At 33.9% G+C, this 16,416-nt stretch overlaps 1 protein-coding gene across 2 annotated transcripts in view; it reads left to right on the plus strand.

Moving 5' to 3' along the window:
- The window catches only part of KLHL1 (kelch like family member 1), a 374,004-nt gene extending 358,040 nt beyond the window's left edge, over window positions 1-15,964 (plus strand). For both annotated transcript variants that reach the window (XM_019945984.3, XM_019945985.3), the window contains 2 exons: window positions 4,893-5,064; window positions 15,905-15,964. In XM_019945984.3, coding sequence (XP_019801543.2) covers window positions 4,893-5,064; window positions 15,905-15,964 — 232 coding nt within the window. The remainder of the gene's footprint in view (window positions 1-4,892; window positions 5,065-15,904) is intronic.
- Window positions 15,965-16,416: the final 452 nt, after the last annotated feature.

A 16,416-nucleotide genomic window follows, 5' to 3' on the forward strand; every position in this document is an offset into this window, starting at 1 on the left:
GAATTTTGGATTCTTTCATTTCTCTTAATTTCTCATTTCATCCTTTTGGTTTAGACATAATCCAAGAATTTCTGAACACTGAAGAGAGATGATAAAGGAGAGACTTACTTTTTATTTAAATTATGGATGCTATCCTAGGCCTTAAGTAGCACATTAATATATTAATTCACATTTTTGATACGTGAGATCCTAAATTTTCTACAAAAATGTAATTCCTTGAATTGTTTAAAGTTAAAATGTTAGGTAGGCACTATTTTACTTTATAATAAATATTTCTTTTTATTCTTCTTAAGATCTTACTGTTGGAACCAGCCAAATGAGTGCAGCATGAAAATATTTTTTTTTTGCCTTTGTTTTTCTATTATTGTGCATGCATAATCTTTGCTACTTCTTTGATAACAAATTATGTTCAAATTTCTGGTAGAAATATATACAACAGATGGAGATCCAGTCTATGTATATAAAGCCCTTGTTTTATAAGTAGATGCAAAAATTATTGACCTATACCATAGCCACACTAATTTATATTTGTGATTAATATTTGCCTCAGTAGCTTATGAGGCAAGTGTTATCTTTGAAGTGGTCAGCTGGACACAGGGAGTTACAGAGTAATCTGTTGTTCTTGGATATTCTGTCTGGAATGCTGACATCATGGTAATTCATCTGCAAATTTTGGAGGAAGGAGAACAATTCTGTGGAAGGTAGATGTACATGAAAAGATGCAACATGTGATGGCGCATGTAGATGGAAGGTTATCAACGCTGGTATCGAACTCTGAAATTCATTTTCACATTGAGAAAGGTATTTAAAAATACATAATTTGGACTCACAGCACTAGTAAATTTTTCTATTATATGAGTAGAGAAAATAATTACATAAAGAATCTATTTTCCTTAGTTTTGAACTGTTAAAGATATATATTTTAAAAGTGAGTTTTTACTAGCATTAAGATCTTCTGTGTATGCTCCATGTTCTGTTGATTGACAATAGCTTAAATAATTTTTAAAACTTTAATGAGAAAGCTACACCTGAGAGGAGTCGGAGTTGCTTAGTGGGTCCTTGCTTTCTCCGGTTCTGTCACCAGCTCATCTCTCCTCCCCTCAACCTTGAAGAGTAGATGTAATGGAATATGACCTAATCAAAATTGAGTTTTTCATACACCTTCATAGAAAAGTTTAAATCAAATTAACTTTTAAAAATATGTTTGTATAAAAATAAGCAAAAACTGTTGAAAGGGGGAGCAGAAATCTAGTTATATTGTCCATTAAACATAAGATAAATTTTTATCTTCTAATTGTGGAAATAACAATACTTGAAAAAGTAATGGTACCTCAAAAATTTCAAGCGGGAGTGTCAATGAGAAACTAACTTTGTTCTGTGGTTGTCATATGCCTTTGGCAAGTTTTCATTTTACAGCCAATTTTAGCCACTATATACGGATGCGTCTCTTTCCTGAGGGCTGGAAACTTTAATAGAGTCCCTGATGCAGAGCTCACATTCTGACCATGAAGGCCAAGGTGAGATGTAGGAAAGGCAGACAGCCTAAATGCAAAAAGACAGCAGCCACCCCGCACCTGCTTTTTCTTTTCTTTCTTTCTTTTTATAAACAGGCAACCTGAGGCAAAAAAGAATGCTTAGAACAAAATTTTGTCAAAAACATGAACAGATAATGATAAAGTTCGCTGTTAGTAATTGTTTGGAAAGAGCTTATACATCTGTGGATCTTTCCCTAAGCTAAAAAATGCTGTTTATTTCATTTGGGGGGTAACAATTATGTGTATCCCCAAGCTGAGAGGTAAATCCACGGAGTTCTAAATACAGAAAAATCAATTTAGATTCATTAATGTGAGGACAAGGATAACCATTACTGGGTAATTTTGAATTAGTGTGATTACTGCATAAATATCTGAGAGAGAGAGAGAGAGAGAGAGAGAGAGAGAGTGTGTGAGTGTGTGTGTAGGAGGGGGTAGTTTGGACTCAGTTTTTCTTTTGGTTTGGTTTGATTTGATTTTCTAGCAATATATATGTTTAAATATCATCATCATTGTCAGATATAAATTAAAAGATTGCTATTAAACACATGAAATATGTTACCTACCACTGAAAACAGGTATATTTAATTCAAAGATTTGGATCTTCTAGGAGAATGCACTAAATTTTTTAACTTTTCTTCAGGAATTTTGTAAAATGTGAAAAGAATGATATCTATTTCAAAGTGTAGGATATTATTTTAAATGTGTACCTAGATATAGGACATACTAGTGTTTTCTTAATTTTCCCTGAAGTATGAGTATATGAGAATATCTTCATTATATGAGCTTCATTTAAAATTTCAGAAGCCTTCAGAAATGCATTTATTATTCTTTAGTGCTGTTACTGTTAGCTTTTTTCTCAGTTCTTCTGCCTTTTTGCAAAGTGGTAAAGTCTGCTATGTAGACAATAGTTGAAAAAAATCCTATAGAGCTCAATAATAATTACATGGGGACTAAAATAGGACTTCAGGAAAAGCTATTTAAGTGAAGTGATTGTGACAAAAGGCAGACTAGCTTCTATTGGAAAATGAATAAAATATAAAGAACGTGCATGTTTCACTGAAATTAGGAGTATTATACATTCTTCCTTTTAAAGTTATTTTTATGACAAAAATTTCCTGACAGAAAAGGAAAAAACAACTCCCCGCATTCATTACCCAGATTCAACAACCATCACCAAATTGCTTCATCCATTCACCTTTACAGTATTTTTTTTCCTGAAGTGTTTTAAAGTAATTCTTTACTTTAGCTCAAAACCCTTATGAATTCATCCCAGAAACAAACAATGGAAAATGATCAGAACTTTACATTTTTAGCATAATCACAACGTCATTATCACAAGTAATAAAAATTTTTAAAATCTCTTATTTTAATCTGATACCCAGAATTAAAATTTCCAAAATGCCTTAAACATCTTTTAATAGTTGGTCTATAAATTGGTATCCAAGTAAGTTTCATTCACTTTATTTTGTTACATTTTAAAGTCACATTTAATTTAGAACAGCTACTTCTTCTTAGTAATTCATTTTATTACTGGGCTTTTTTTACCTGAAAACTTCAGTCAGGTATCTTACAAAATGTTCCACTTTGTGGATTGTACAATATGATTCCTTGTGGTGTCTTTTCTTTTCTCATCTTTCCTTTTTTTTGTCCTCTGTTTTTATGTTTATACATTTCAAAATATTCATTGTAGAAGTTTAAATATCTTAAAGATTTGATAGCATGGATTGCATATTTGCATTTGTGTCTATGTGTGCCTGTACCTATTTGTGATGTTTTACACTTATTAACTATAGCATATAAAATTACTTTTTTATTTGCCTGACAGCCTGTGCTTTAAGGTGGTCCTGATTTTCAGGCATTCAACCAATCTCTCATCTCACATATATCATCTTGACTGTCACAACTCCTCCAGACATGGTGTGTAAATGCATGTAATGTCCTTGGAGAAATATTCTCTCCAAAATATAAATTCCAGATCCTTGGGGTCCTTCCAGTCATTTTTTTTGTAACAACCTTCTTTATTTTCAATAAACTGTATGTGGGTTTTTTGGCTTGTTTGTGTTTGTTTATTTTTTTCATTAAAATTTCATAATAAGATTGGAGTAGAAAAACGAACTAGGAATAAATTTGCTGTCATCTAGTCTTCTTTTATATTTCCTCTACTGGGCTCTTACGATGTTTTCGTATCTGAACCTGCAGTTGTAGGTTAAAGGCAAAGAGGTGGCTTAATCATTCCTTCTTAGCTGAAGTAAAGCACACTCACCAAGGAATTCTTTGGTGTCTTACCATCCAACACATAAAATATCTGTATGTAATGTATGGTAATCAGACTTTCTGGAAATTTAATTATTTTTGGTTAAAATTCAATAATAATACTTGGACCCTCTGCTTCAATCTCTTGATTTACCAATCTCTCTCTTCCAGTGAATCCTGAGTAATAATCACTAAAAGATAGCTCTGTTCATGTTGTACCTATTTCCTCAAGTTTCAGTGGTTCCCTATTTTCCTATTGAGTAAGCACAAAATACTTTCTTACTCTGGGAATCAAGCAATTCATGAGCTGATCAAAAACCACCTTTTTTTTTTTTGCGGTACACGGGCCTCTCACCGCTGTGGCCTCTCCCGTTGCAGAGCACAGCCTCCGGACGCGCAGGTTCAGCGGCCATGGCTCACGGGCCCAGCCGCTCCGCGGCATGTGGGATGTTCCCGGACCGGGGCACGAACCCATGTCCCCTGCATCGGCAGGTGGACTCTCAACCACTCCGCCACCAGGGAAGCCCAAAAACCACCTTTTTAAGCATTGCTTCTTCTCATACCCTTGAACCTGGCCACACTGCACACCTACTTTCCACAAAGCTGGCCATGCAGTTTTATTAACACTTGTGTTCCTTTGTAAAAATATCTCTTTCTTTCTAGCAAATTTAGGATAGATTTTCAGATCTCATTTAAAGGAGACTTCAAATGTGAAGTATTTCATAATTGTCCCAGATTTTTAACCATTACTTCTGTTTCATGACCATAACACTTTCTTGTACCTGTTTTAAAGAACCTCATTCTACTCTGGAACAATAGTTATTTACATATCTGACTTCCTTGTGGAAAGAAATCATGATATTCATTTTTGTAAGATGACTCAGCATCCATCCAATTAAGAGTCTAGGTATGTTTTTAAAATACCTTAAACTATAGAAAGCCAGACATTGTGGATATTGGTTCCTGAAAACCTGCTTAAATATTGAGTTTTTAGGAAAAAAAGTTAAGTTTTCTTTTCCATGGCTTGTTTTGAAAGGGCATCATTAATATAGTAAAAGTTCAATGTGACTAGAGTATGTTATGTCCTTTATCCTTACATTTTAGATATGATCCTAAAACAGATACATGGACCATGGTGGCTCCTTTGAGTATGCCCAGAGATGCTGTTGGTGTCTGTCTCCTTGGTGACAGACTATACGCTGTTGGTGGCTATGATGGGCAGACTTACCTCAACACTATGGAATCCTATGATCCACAAACTAATGAATGGACCCAGGTAAGATTGTTGCCAGCATAAGTTACTTCGCATATAAGAACTTATTTCACTTACTTCCTTTGGAGGAGAGGGGTACATACAGCAATGTATCTAGTCAAATTACTCTGAACTCAAAATGATTGATTTTGTCCATTTTCATTTTGTAAAAAGTTTATTAAATCATATGTTTTTGTGTACTTTTCTCTTGTGTATTCTATACTTCAATAAAATTTATATTAGAAAGTTACATTCATGCTTCAGTGAGATTTCCACTTTATTATGTTATAACAAGAGACAGGAACTGAATTTTAATTAGCTGAAGCAAAAAATGAAAGTGGAATACATTGGTTCACAAAAACTCATCTTTAAAATATTTGGTTTTAGAGATAACAAAAATAAGAGAATGGAAACCTGCAGAAATCAACTTTCTGCCTCCCATTTTTGCTTGACTATCTTTGTTAGGTTGATTGTTACTCACTGCAGAGAGAATTTTCCATGGGGTGGTGCTGCTGGAAACTCCAAGTGGGAATCCTCACAGCCATAATCAGAAAATAAAAGAATTCTTTGTTCAAAAGAAACCCAAAAACAAACAGCAAAGAGCTCTGAATGGTCTGTCGTATAAAGCACTCATTCCTGGACAAACACTTTGGCCAAGAAGATGGAGTGAAATAATTGGCTGATCTTAGGTTAGCCTTTAAACATACACTGTAGTTAGAGATTTAGGATCATGCTCAGAGAAGCTCCCAATCTGGTCGAAGATCTGGACTATTTGTGTTGAGGTGTGTGTGAGTGGTGGGGAAAGATGAGAGGAGGACAACTTAATTATGGTGGAAAATAACTTATGCTGTACAGTTACTGTAGCCTTGCTTGTAATGAAGAGAATGGGTATATTTTCAGACTTTTGTCATTATATTCAATTTCTCCTTTCTTTCTTTCTTTGCCAAATCTTTCAATATTTCTTATTTCACTCCTTTATCAGAAACTTAAAAATGAGAAACAATTTAAACAAACAAACAGACCAATTTTCCATCAATGGATGCAGTTAAATTCCAAAGTCTTACTTAGTTGAAGCAGGATAATAACCTCATCTCCTCTTATTCCTTAATGTATAGAAGGCTTTATTTTTGGTCATAGAAATTAACTAAAATTTGATTGAAGTAAATTTCTTGGAAAAAATGTTTACTTTTAAAGATACATAACTTCCTTGATTGTGCCAGTTTTGGTGATATGTGTTCAACTACAATATTAAATAGGCTGACTTTGAAGTACAAAACCAGACTCCACATGATCAGACTAAGGTATCTGCCTTATGAACCTTACTCTTCCCCAAGGGAAAATCCTTTGATTCCAATGAAGAGGCATTTGGCTAAGAAGGAAGAAAAAAGGTGGAATGGAGGAACAAACAGCAAGAATTTAGAGAACTAGGTCCTGTGATATTCTATGTTTTACTTTAATTGTGAGAAAGAAGCATTCCTTATCCAGAGAGCAGCAAATATAAAATAAGCTGTAATTATTGCACTGAGATTTTAGAAGATATATTTTAATTCCTTACCTTCCTAGGTCCCTAGTGTTTACAAAAGGAGCACTGCTATGACTGTTGACTTGCTATGGAAATGTACCAGTTCAGTGATATATATTTTAAATGTGCTACTTTTACAAATGAACATTAAATAAAGGAAGTTTATGGGCATATAAATGATATAATATCTTCATTACATATTTATAGAAATGAGCCATTATGCTTATAATTCCTCTAAAATTGAAAGTAAAATAATGAATGTAGTAGTAATGGGTAAAACCGTCCTAAAGGCCATTTTCCCTCACCTGTATTTTATTACACTCTTTTGGATCATAAATTATCTTACAAAGAGCAAAGTGGTATTTAAAATGTTTTATAACGTTCACCCACCAGAAGGCAGACAGCAGAAACAAGAAGAAATACAATCCTGTAGCCTGTGGAACAAAAAAACACATTCACAGAAACATAGAAAAGATGAAAAGGCAGAGGGGTATGTACCACATGAAGGAACAAGATAAAATGTCAGAAAAACAACTAAATGAAGTGGAGATAGGCAACCTTCCAGAAAAAGAATTCAGAATAATGATAGTGAAGATGATCCAGGACCTCGGAAAAACAATGGATGCAAAGATGGAGAAGATGTAAGGAATGTTTAACAAAGACCTAAAGAATTAAAGAACAAACAAACAGAGATGAACAATACAATAACTGAAATGAAAACTACACAAGAAGGAATCAATAGCAGAATAACTGAGGCAGAAGAACAGATAAGTGACCTGAAAGACAGAATGGTGAATTCACTGCTGTGGAACAGAATGAAGAAAAAAGAATGAAAAGAAATGGAAGACAGACTAAGAGACCTCTGGGACAACACTAAACACAACAACATTTGCATTATAGGGGTCCCAGAAGGAGAAGAGAGAGAGAAAGGACCGAGAAAATATTTGAAGAGACTACAGTTGAAAACTTCCCTAACATGGGAAAGGAAATAGCCACCCAAGTCCAGGAAGGGCAGCGAGTCCCAGGCAGGATAAACCCAAGGAGAAACATGCCGAGACACATAGTAATCAAATTGGCAAAAATTAAAGAAAAAGAAAAATTATTGAAAGCAGCAAGTGAAAAATGACAAATAACATACAAGGGAACTCCCATAAGGTTAACAGCTGATTTCTCAACGGAAACTCTCCAAGAAGGAAGTGGCATGATATACTTAAAGTGGTGAATGGGAAAAACCTACAACCAAGATTACTCTACTGGGCAAGGATCTCATTCAGATTAGATGGAGAAATCAAAAGCTTTACAGACAAGCAAAAGCTAAGAAAATTCAGCACCACCAAACCAGCTCTACAGCAAATACTAAAGGAACTTCTCTAAGTGTGAAACAAAAGAGAAGAAAAGGACCTAGAGAAACAAACCCAAAACAATTAAGAAAATGGTCATAGGAACATACATAATGATAATTACCTTAAATGTGAATGGATTAAATGCTCCAACCAAAAGACACAGGCTTACTGAATGGATACAAAAACAAGACCCATACAGATGCTGTCTACAAGAGACCCACTTCAGACCTAATGACACATACAGACTGAAAGTGAGGGGATGGAAAAAGATATTCCATGCAAATGGAAATCAAAAGAAAGCTGGAGTAGGAATATTCATAGCAGATAAAATAAATTTTAAAATAAAGAATGTTACAGGAGACAAGGAAGGACACTACATAATGATCAAGGGATCGATCCAAGAAGAAGTTACAACAATTATAAATATATATGCACCCAACATAGGAGCACCTCAATACACAAGGCAACTGCTAACAGCAATAAAAGAGGAAAACGACAGTAACACAATCATAGTGGGGGACTTTAACACCTCACTTACACCAATGGACAGATCACCCAAAATGAAAATAAATAAGAAACAGAAGCTTTAAATGACACAATAGACCACATAGATTTAACTGATATTTATAGGACATTCCATCCAAAAACAGCAGATTCCACTTTCTTCTCAAGTGTGCACGGAAGATTCTCCAGGATAGATCACACCTTGGGTCACAAATCAAGCCTCAGTAAATTTAAGAAAATTGAAATCATATCAAGCATCTTTTCTGACCACAATGCTATGAGATTAGAAATAAATTACAGGGGAAAAAAATGTAAAAAACACAAACACATGGAAGCTAAACAATACCTTACTAAGTAACCAAGAGATCACTGAAGAACTCAAAGAGGAAATAAAGAAACACCTAGAGACAAATGACAATGAAAACACAATGATCCATAACCTATGGGATGCAGCAAAAGCAGTTCTAAGAGGGAAGTTTATAGCTATACAAGCCTACCTCAAGAAACAAGAAAAATCTCAAATAAACAATTTAACCTTACACCTAAAGAAACTAGAGAAAGAAGAACAAACAAAACCCAAAGTTAGCAGAAGGAAATAAATCATAAAGATCAGAGCAGAAATAAATGAGATAGAAATTAACAAAACAATAGCAAACAACAATAAAACTAAAAGCTGGTTCTTTGAGAAGATAAATAAAATTGATAAACCTTTAGCCAGACTCATCAAGAAAAAGAGGGATAGGACTCAAATCAATAAAATTAGAAATGCAAAAGGAGAAGTTACAATGGACACTGCAGAAATGCAAAGCATCCTAAAAGACTACTACAGGCAACTCTATGCCAGAAAAATGGACAACCTGGAAGAAATGGACAAGTTCTTAGAAAGGTATAACCTTCCAAGACTGAACCAGGAAGAAATAGAAAATATGAACATACCAATCACAAGTAATGAAATTGAAGCTGTGATTAAAAATCTTCCAACAAACAAAAGTCCAGGACCAGATGGCTTCACAGGTGAATTGTATCAAACATTAAGAGAAGAGCTAACACCCATCCTTCTCAAACTCTTCCAAAAAATTGCAGGGGAAGGAACACTACCAAACTCATTCTATCAGGCCACCATCACCCTGAAAACAAAACCAGACAAAGATACTAAAAAAAAAAGAAAATTACAGACCAATATCACTGATGAATATAGATGCAAAAATCCTCAACCAAATACTAGCAAACAGACTCCAACAGCACATTAAAGGATCATATACCATGATCAAGTGTGATTTATCCCAGGGATCCAAGGATTCTTCATTATATGCAAATCAATTAATGTGATACACCATATTAACAAATTGAAGAATAAAAACCATATGATCATCTCAATAGATGCAGAAAAAGCTTTTGACAAAATTCAACACCCATTTATGATAAAAACTCTCCAGAAAGTGGGCATAGAGGGAACCTACCTCAACATAATAAAGGCCACATACGACAAACCCACAGCAAACATCATTCTCAATGGTGAAAAAGTGAAAGCATTTCCTCTAAGATCAGGAACAAGACAAGGATGTCCACTCTCACCATTATTATTCAACATAATTTTGGAAGTCCTAGCCATGGCAATCAGAGAAGAAAAAGAAATAAAAGGAATATAAATTGGAAAAGAAGAAGTAAAACTGTCACTGTTTTCAGATGACATAATACTATACATAGAGAATGCTAAAAATGGCACCAGAAAACTATTAGAGCTAATCAATGAATTTGGTAGAGTTGCAGGATACAAACTTAATGCACATAAATCTCTTGCATTCCTATACACTAATGATGAAAAATCTGAAAGAGAAATTAAGAAAGCACTCCCATTTACCATTGCAACAAAAAGAATAAAATACCTAGGAATAAACCTACCTAGGGAGACAAAAGACCTCTATGCAGAAAACTATAAGACACTGAAGAAAGAAATTAAATATGATACCAACAGATGGAGAGATATACCACATTCTTGAATTGGAAGAATCAATATTGTGAAAATGACTCTACTACCCAAAGCAATCTATAGATTCAATGCAATCCCTATCAAATTACCAATGTCATTTTTTGTGGAACTAGAACAAAAAATCTTAAAATTTGTATGGAGACACAAAAAATCCCGAATAGCCAAAGCAGTCTTGAGGGAAAAAAAAACGGAGCAGGAAGAATCAGACTCCCTGACTTCAGACTATACTACAAAGCTACAGTAATCAAGACAGTATGGTACTGGCACAAAAACAGAAATATTGATCAATGGAACAAGATAGAAAGCCCAGAGATAAACCCACACACCTATGGTCAACTAATCCCTGACACAGGAGGCAAGAATATACAATGGAGAAAAGACAGTCTCTTCAATAAGTGGTTTTGGGAAAACTGGACTGCTACATGTAAAAAAATGAAATTAGAACACTCCCTAACACCATACTCAAAAATAAACTGAAAATGGATTAGAGACCTAAAGTAAGACCAGACACTATAAAACTCTTAGAGGAAAACCTAGGAAGAACACTCTTTGACATAAATCACAGCAAGATCTTTTTTGATCCACCTCCTTGAGTATTGGAAATAAAAACAAAAATAAACAAATGGGACCTAATGAAACTTCTAAGCTTTTGCACAGCAAAGGAAACCATAACCAAGATGAAGAGACACCCCTTAGAATGGGAGAAAATATTTGCAAATGAATCAATGGACAAATGATTAATCTCCAAAATATATAAACAGCTCATGCAGGTCAATATTAAAGAAACAATCAACCCAATCCAAAAATAGTCAGAAGACTTAAATAGACATTTCTCCAAAGAAGACATACTGATGGCCAAGAAGCACATGAAAAGCTGCTCAATATCACTAATTATTAGAGAAATGCAAATCAAAACTACAATGAGGTATTACCTCACACCAGTTAGAATGAGCACCATCAGAAAATCTACAAGCAGCAAATGCTGGAGAGGGTGTGTAGAAAGGGAACCCTCTTACACTGTTGGTGGGAATGTAAATTGATACAGCCACTATGGAGAACAGTATGGACGTTCCTTAAAATACTAAAAATAGAATTACCATATGATCCAGCAATCCCACTACTGGGTATATACCCAGAGAACACCATAATTCAAAAAGACACATGCACCCCAATGTTCATTGCAGCACTATTTGTAATAGCCAAGTCATGAAAGCAAACTAAATGCCCATCAACAGATGAATGGATAAAGAAGTTGTGGTACATATATACAATGCGATATTACTCCACCATAAAAAGGAACAAAATTGGGTCATTTGTTGAGACGTGGATGGATCTATGACTGTCATACAGAGTGAAGTAAGTCAGAAAGAGGAAAACAAATATCGTATGTTAATGCGTGTATGTGGAACCTACAAAAATGGAACAGATGAACCAGTTTGCCGGGCAGAAGTTGAGACACAGATGTAGAGAACAAAAGTATGGACACTAAGGGGAGAAAGCTGTGGGGTGGTGGGAATGGTGGTGTGATGAACTGGGCGATTGGAATTGACATGTATACACTGATGTATGTAAAATTGATGACTAATAGTAAACTGCTGCATTAAAAAAAATATATATATATAAAATGTTTTATAATAACTTTATTTTAGTACAATAAACATTAATTTTAAAGCTCTTAATTACTTTAAGATTTTACATCCATATCTTATCATTATTTGTATTTTTAAGACTCTCAAGGGACCATCAGCAAACCCACACAAAATCCCTTTGAAATTCCAGGCCACTAGAGAAAGTTCTGGTATTTGCTGGATAATGCCTGTCACCTTCCCTTCACATACCCCATAAATGGACAATATCATCTGGTTATTTCATTTACTACTGGCACCATAAAATGTCCAAGCATTAGAATGAATAAGCAAATATATTAAAATATATAACAATGTATGTTTGGAAAATTTCCCAAGCTAGCTAGAATTGGAAATAATGTAAATAGATTAGAGAGTATTTGTCAGATTCATGTCTTAATAGTTACACAGAGAACGAACCCATGCATGCTTGCAGGTGTGTGTGTTTGTTTGTGTTTTAAATAAATTTGACTTTGTCATTTAACATTGTTATTTTGTGTTTTTGCATTTGATTTGAAAAAAGAATATGTGTGCTTCAAGACCTAGAAAGAAAAATTTACTTCCATTTCCCCTAGCCTGGCTAAAATCACCCTTTCACAATGTTGTAGTACTGTCTTGTTGCATCGACCTGCAGCTGTAAAGAAACAGTGATAGTGTGTCATTTACTGTCATATCTCCAAAACCTGACATAGTTGCTGGCATGGGGTGAGAGATATGTGAATGTTTCTTAAATAAATTTATTGTGAATTATTTTTGCAATTCAGTTTACTCTGTTGTGTGTGGATTTAGTTTATTTGCATATAATAGAGATGTAAGATGCTTAGAATGAGTTTCAGAGAAGCCTGGTGAGATATTTAAATTTTCAGTTGCTGTTTAATAATTGGTTTCATGCCAACCTTTTTAGGTTATCATACTAAGGCTGAAAGGTATAACCCTGGAGAGAGAACAGGACAGATTGTTTAAAATATGTATTAAATAAGATAAAACTGGACCAAGGGGGAAAAGGGGAAGAGGTCTCAAATATTTAAAATATATTTTTGTAGAATATATCAAATGTTTAAAATAGAATGATAAATGCTGGGGTAAGGGGAATACTTAATACTATGATAGAACTTAAGTGTGTTGGATAGAGAAATCTTTCAGAAAATGATATGTAGAGTGAAGCATAGAAAATGAGTAATAGTTAAACAGATAAAAATATAGGGAGTGGTTTGGTTTAAGGAAGAGAATTTTTAAAGAGCCGCAGGAAGGAGAACACATAGCATGTTTCATTCAGCAATAAATAAAGCGGTGAGCAGTAAGTTTGGAGAGATAAATTGTGTCTATATCATATAGGACCAGAAACCATGTTATAGAATCTTGACTTTACCATAAACCTAAAGGAGAGCTAATGAAGGATTTTAGACAGGGAAAGTAAGTCATCAGAATTGTGCTTTAAAATGATTGCACTTGATGAGAAGTGAAAAACGATTAGGAGAAAGCAAGATCAGAGTCAGAAATTTATTAGGACATATTTTATTAATCCACTGTAGGGGTGGAAAATTTTTCCTTCTTTCCTTCTTGTTTCTTCAGCTAATGAAATAATTAGATTGACATAAAACAGATTAACGGGAGAAAAACAAATTTAATTTTGTACATATGGAAACCCCATAAATACATGAGACTCAAAGAAGTGACCAAAGCAGGAAGTTTTGATACTTTTTAGACAAAGAAACAGTAAATTCATGAAGAACTGAGTAGACAAAGTGGTTTGAGACTGAGGTAGGAAATTGGTGAAGTTACAAGGTTTGTTTACACAGCCTTCTTGGCCCTAAATTCCCTATGTCTGGTGATCAATATGCCTCTACCCTCCTGGTAGATGAGGGTACCATTTCACATGGGAGATTTATCTCCTACTTTAAGGGATCAAAGGAGGGTCAGAGTGTCCCTCCTGTGTCCGGCATCTCTCAAGTACCTTTAGTTCAAAATAATCAATATGCCAAAGTGGGATACCCTAGAGTGGCATATTCTGCTCCCCTTCACACTCAAGGTGAAACTGTAACCTGAACTAGGTTGAAGACAGTACGAATGGGTATAATTAAGTTCGTTGGAGAGATACTTATAGGACTTGATGGTTATTTACCTGCAAGGTTGAGGGAGGTAAAAATAAGGGTCATGGATGTGCTCTAGGTTCCTGTCTTGAGCAACTGGGTAGAAAGTGGTGGCATTCACTGGTAAAAGAAATACAGGAGGAATAGTAAACTCAGGGGAAAAAAGCAGACATTCATTTTTACACACACATACAAGCATGTATAGAATTATAGATGCAAATGTAGATACAGACATAAAGTGAAAGTATGTACATTGTACTTCACCTAGAAACTATGCATAGTAGTTTTCAGTACTGAATGAATGTCAGAGAGTATTTGGGAAACTTCAAAAATACATCTACCCAATACTCATCCCATTCCTATTGAATGGTGGGCCTTGAGTACTTATACTTTGTAAAAGTCCCTTAGATGACCCTGATGTGAAACAATGTTTCAAAATCATTGGAAACTAAAAGAGCGGCAATGGAAACTGTGCATTTTGGAGTCAGAAATATTTCAGATTGTAGACATTGATGTTACCAGATTTACATATTGTCTATTGACACTCCATTCACATGCCTGTCATACAGAGAAGACAACATATGATGGGATTATAAAGGTGACAGTGATATATAAAAATTATTCTTAACACACAATATGCTATCAATATATCACATGCCCCTTTTAACTACTCATTTTGAGCAAATATCTATGAAAAAGACAAGAGATGTTATATTAGCTTTTTAAAAAATAGGATATTAAATGAAAGGAATAAAAAAAAGTCACATGGGAAGGTGTTTTGGTTTTGTTTCTGTTTTTATTTTTAACCTGCAAGGGGGATGGCAGGTAACAATAAGCACAGTTAAAAGAACTAACAAATAATTAGATAATGATGGTAATTTTCATATTTAGAGAGTGAGACCATGTCCTTTCTCAATCAATAAGATAATGTATGTGATCTGAGGTTATCTTGCTCATAGCTATTTTATTTGTTACATTTTATTCCTTTCTCTTTGAAATAATATCCTGTAATTTCTCATCTACTTAATATTTTTATGTGCATAAATTATTCTTAGAAAACTGTAATAAAAATCATTGATATGAAAAAGTTCAAATTACTAAAATCTTAGTTTACCTCTATGGAATAAATTTTCATTACAAACTTTGTAAAAATTATTGTTTTAATATATTTCTAACCAATTTCATATTCAGGATTATTTTAAAAATCTCAGTTCTCATTTCAATGACAAGCATAATGTAGACTTTTAAAAAAATAGACCCTGTAGCAATTGTAATTATGGCCTATTAATAACAAAATATTGAAGCTATATCACTGTATGTCTCTGTTTAGAATGAATGAATAACACATTTAATTCAGTATAAAATCTTGGGAAATAACTTCACAATGACTTCAATAGTGAAATAGCTATTTCATCTAAAATATACTCCAAGCTGTCACTATGAAATATCATCATAAATGTGTCCATGCAAGCTCTAGAATAAATCTTTGCTGGAAACTTTTCTTAAACAGCTTCATTTCACTAAAAATCATTAAAGAATTTACTAGTTTCATTAAAAATTCTGTAAATGATTGCAGGTTTAAAAAAATTCAATATACATATTATTCGTTTATGTAAATGTCATTTTCATTGTTTCCATTTATATTGTACTACTTGTGGATAAATTGGGAAAAGATAAGCACATTTATTAATGATTTTCATGCATATGAATGAGTGGTTTAAATACATTATAATTTGTATATTTTAAGACAGTAAAATTTGTCTTAAATTGTGTTTCATCTTTTTCAACAGATGGCTTCCTTGAATATTGGGAGAGCAGGTGCCTGTGTAGTAGTCATCAAGCAACCTTGACTTATTTTTATTTGGATGTATTTTAATTGCTGGAGTGGTTATTTTTATATCAGAGGGCAAGAATGAGAACTTCCTGAGATGAAAATTCTTCAAGAACAAAGATTTTGGTAGATTTACCTACTGATGTCAAAAGAAATAAAAGATCAAACAGAATTATGGGAAACAAGAAAACAAACTGCTCTGGGAACACTATCTGGTCATGTATTAGTTCAGGAATGGTTATTGGTAATTTGTTTTGTATTGTAGCATACAGTAACTAGAGTTACCAAAGGCTTGTTTTTCTTGAGCAATTAAAAGGAGAAACCAAGATTTGTGACATGGATAATTTCATGACCACAGTTCATTCAATTGTTTTATAATCTGTGGAGATACCAAGAGGTTGCCAATAGTAGAAGACATGATATTTCATCTGACAGAATTTGATCAATTTACTATTTTCCTACTCAGATGTG

The sequence above is a fragment of the Tursiops truncatus genome, chromosome 18, assembly GCF_011762595.2.
Source record: "Tursiops truncatus isolate mTurTru1 chromosome 18, mTurTru1.mat.Y, whole genome shotgun sequence".
Taxonomy (NCBI): domain Eukaryota; kingdom Metazoa; phylum Chordata; class Mammalia; order Artiodactyla; family Delphinidae; genus Tursiops; species Tursiops truncatus.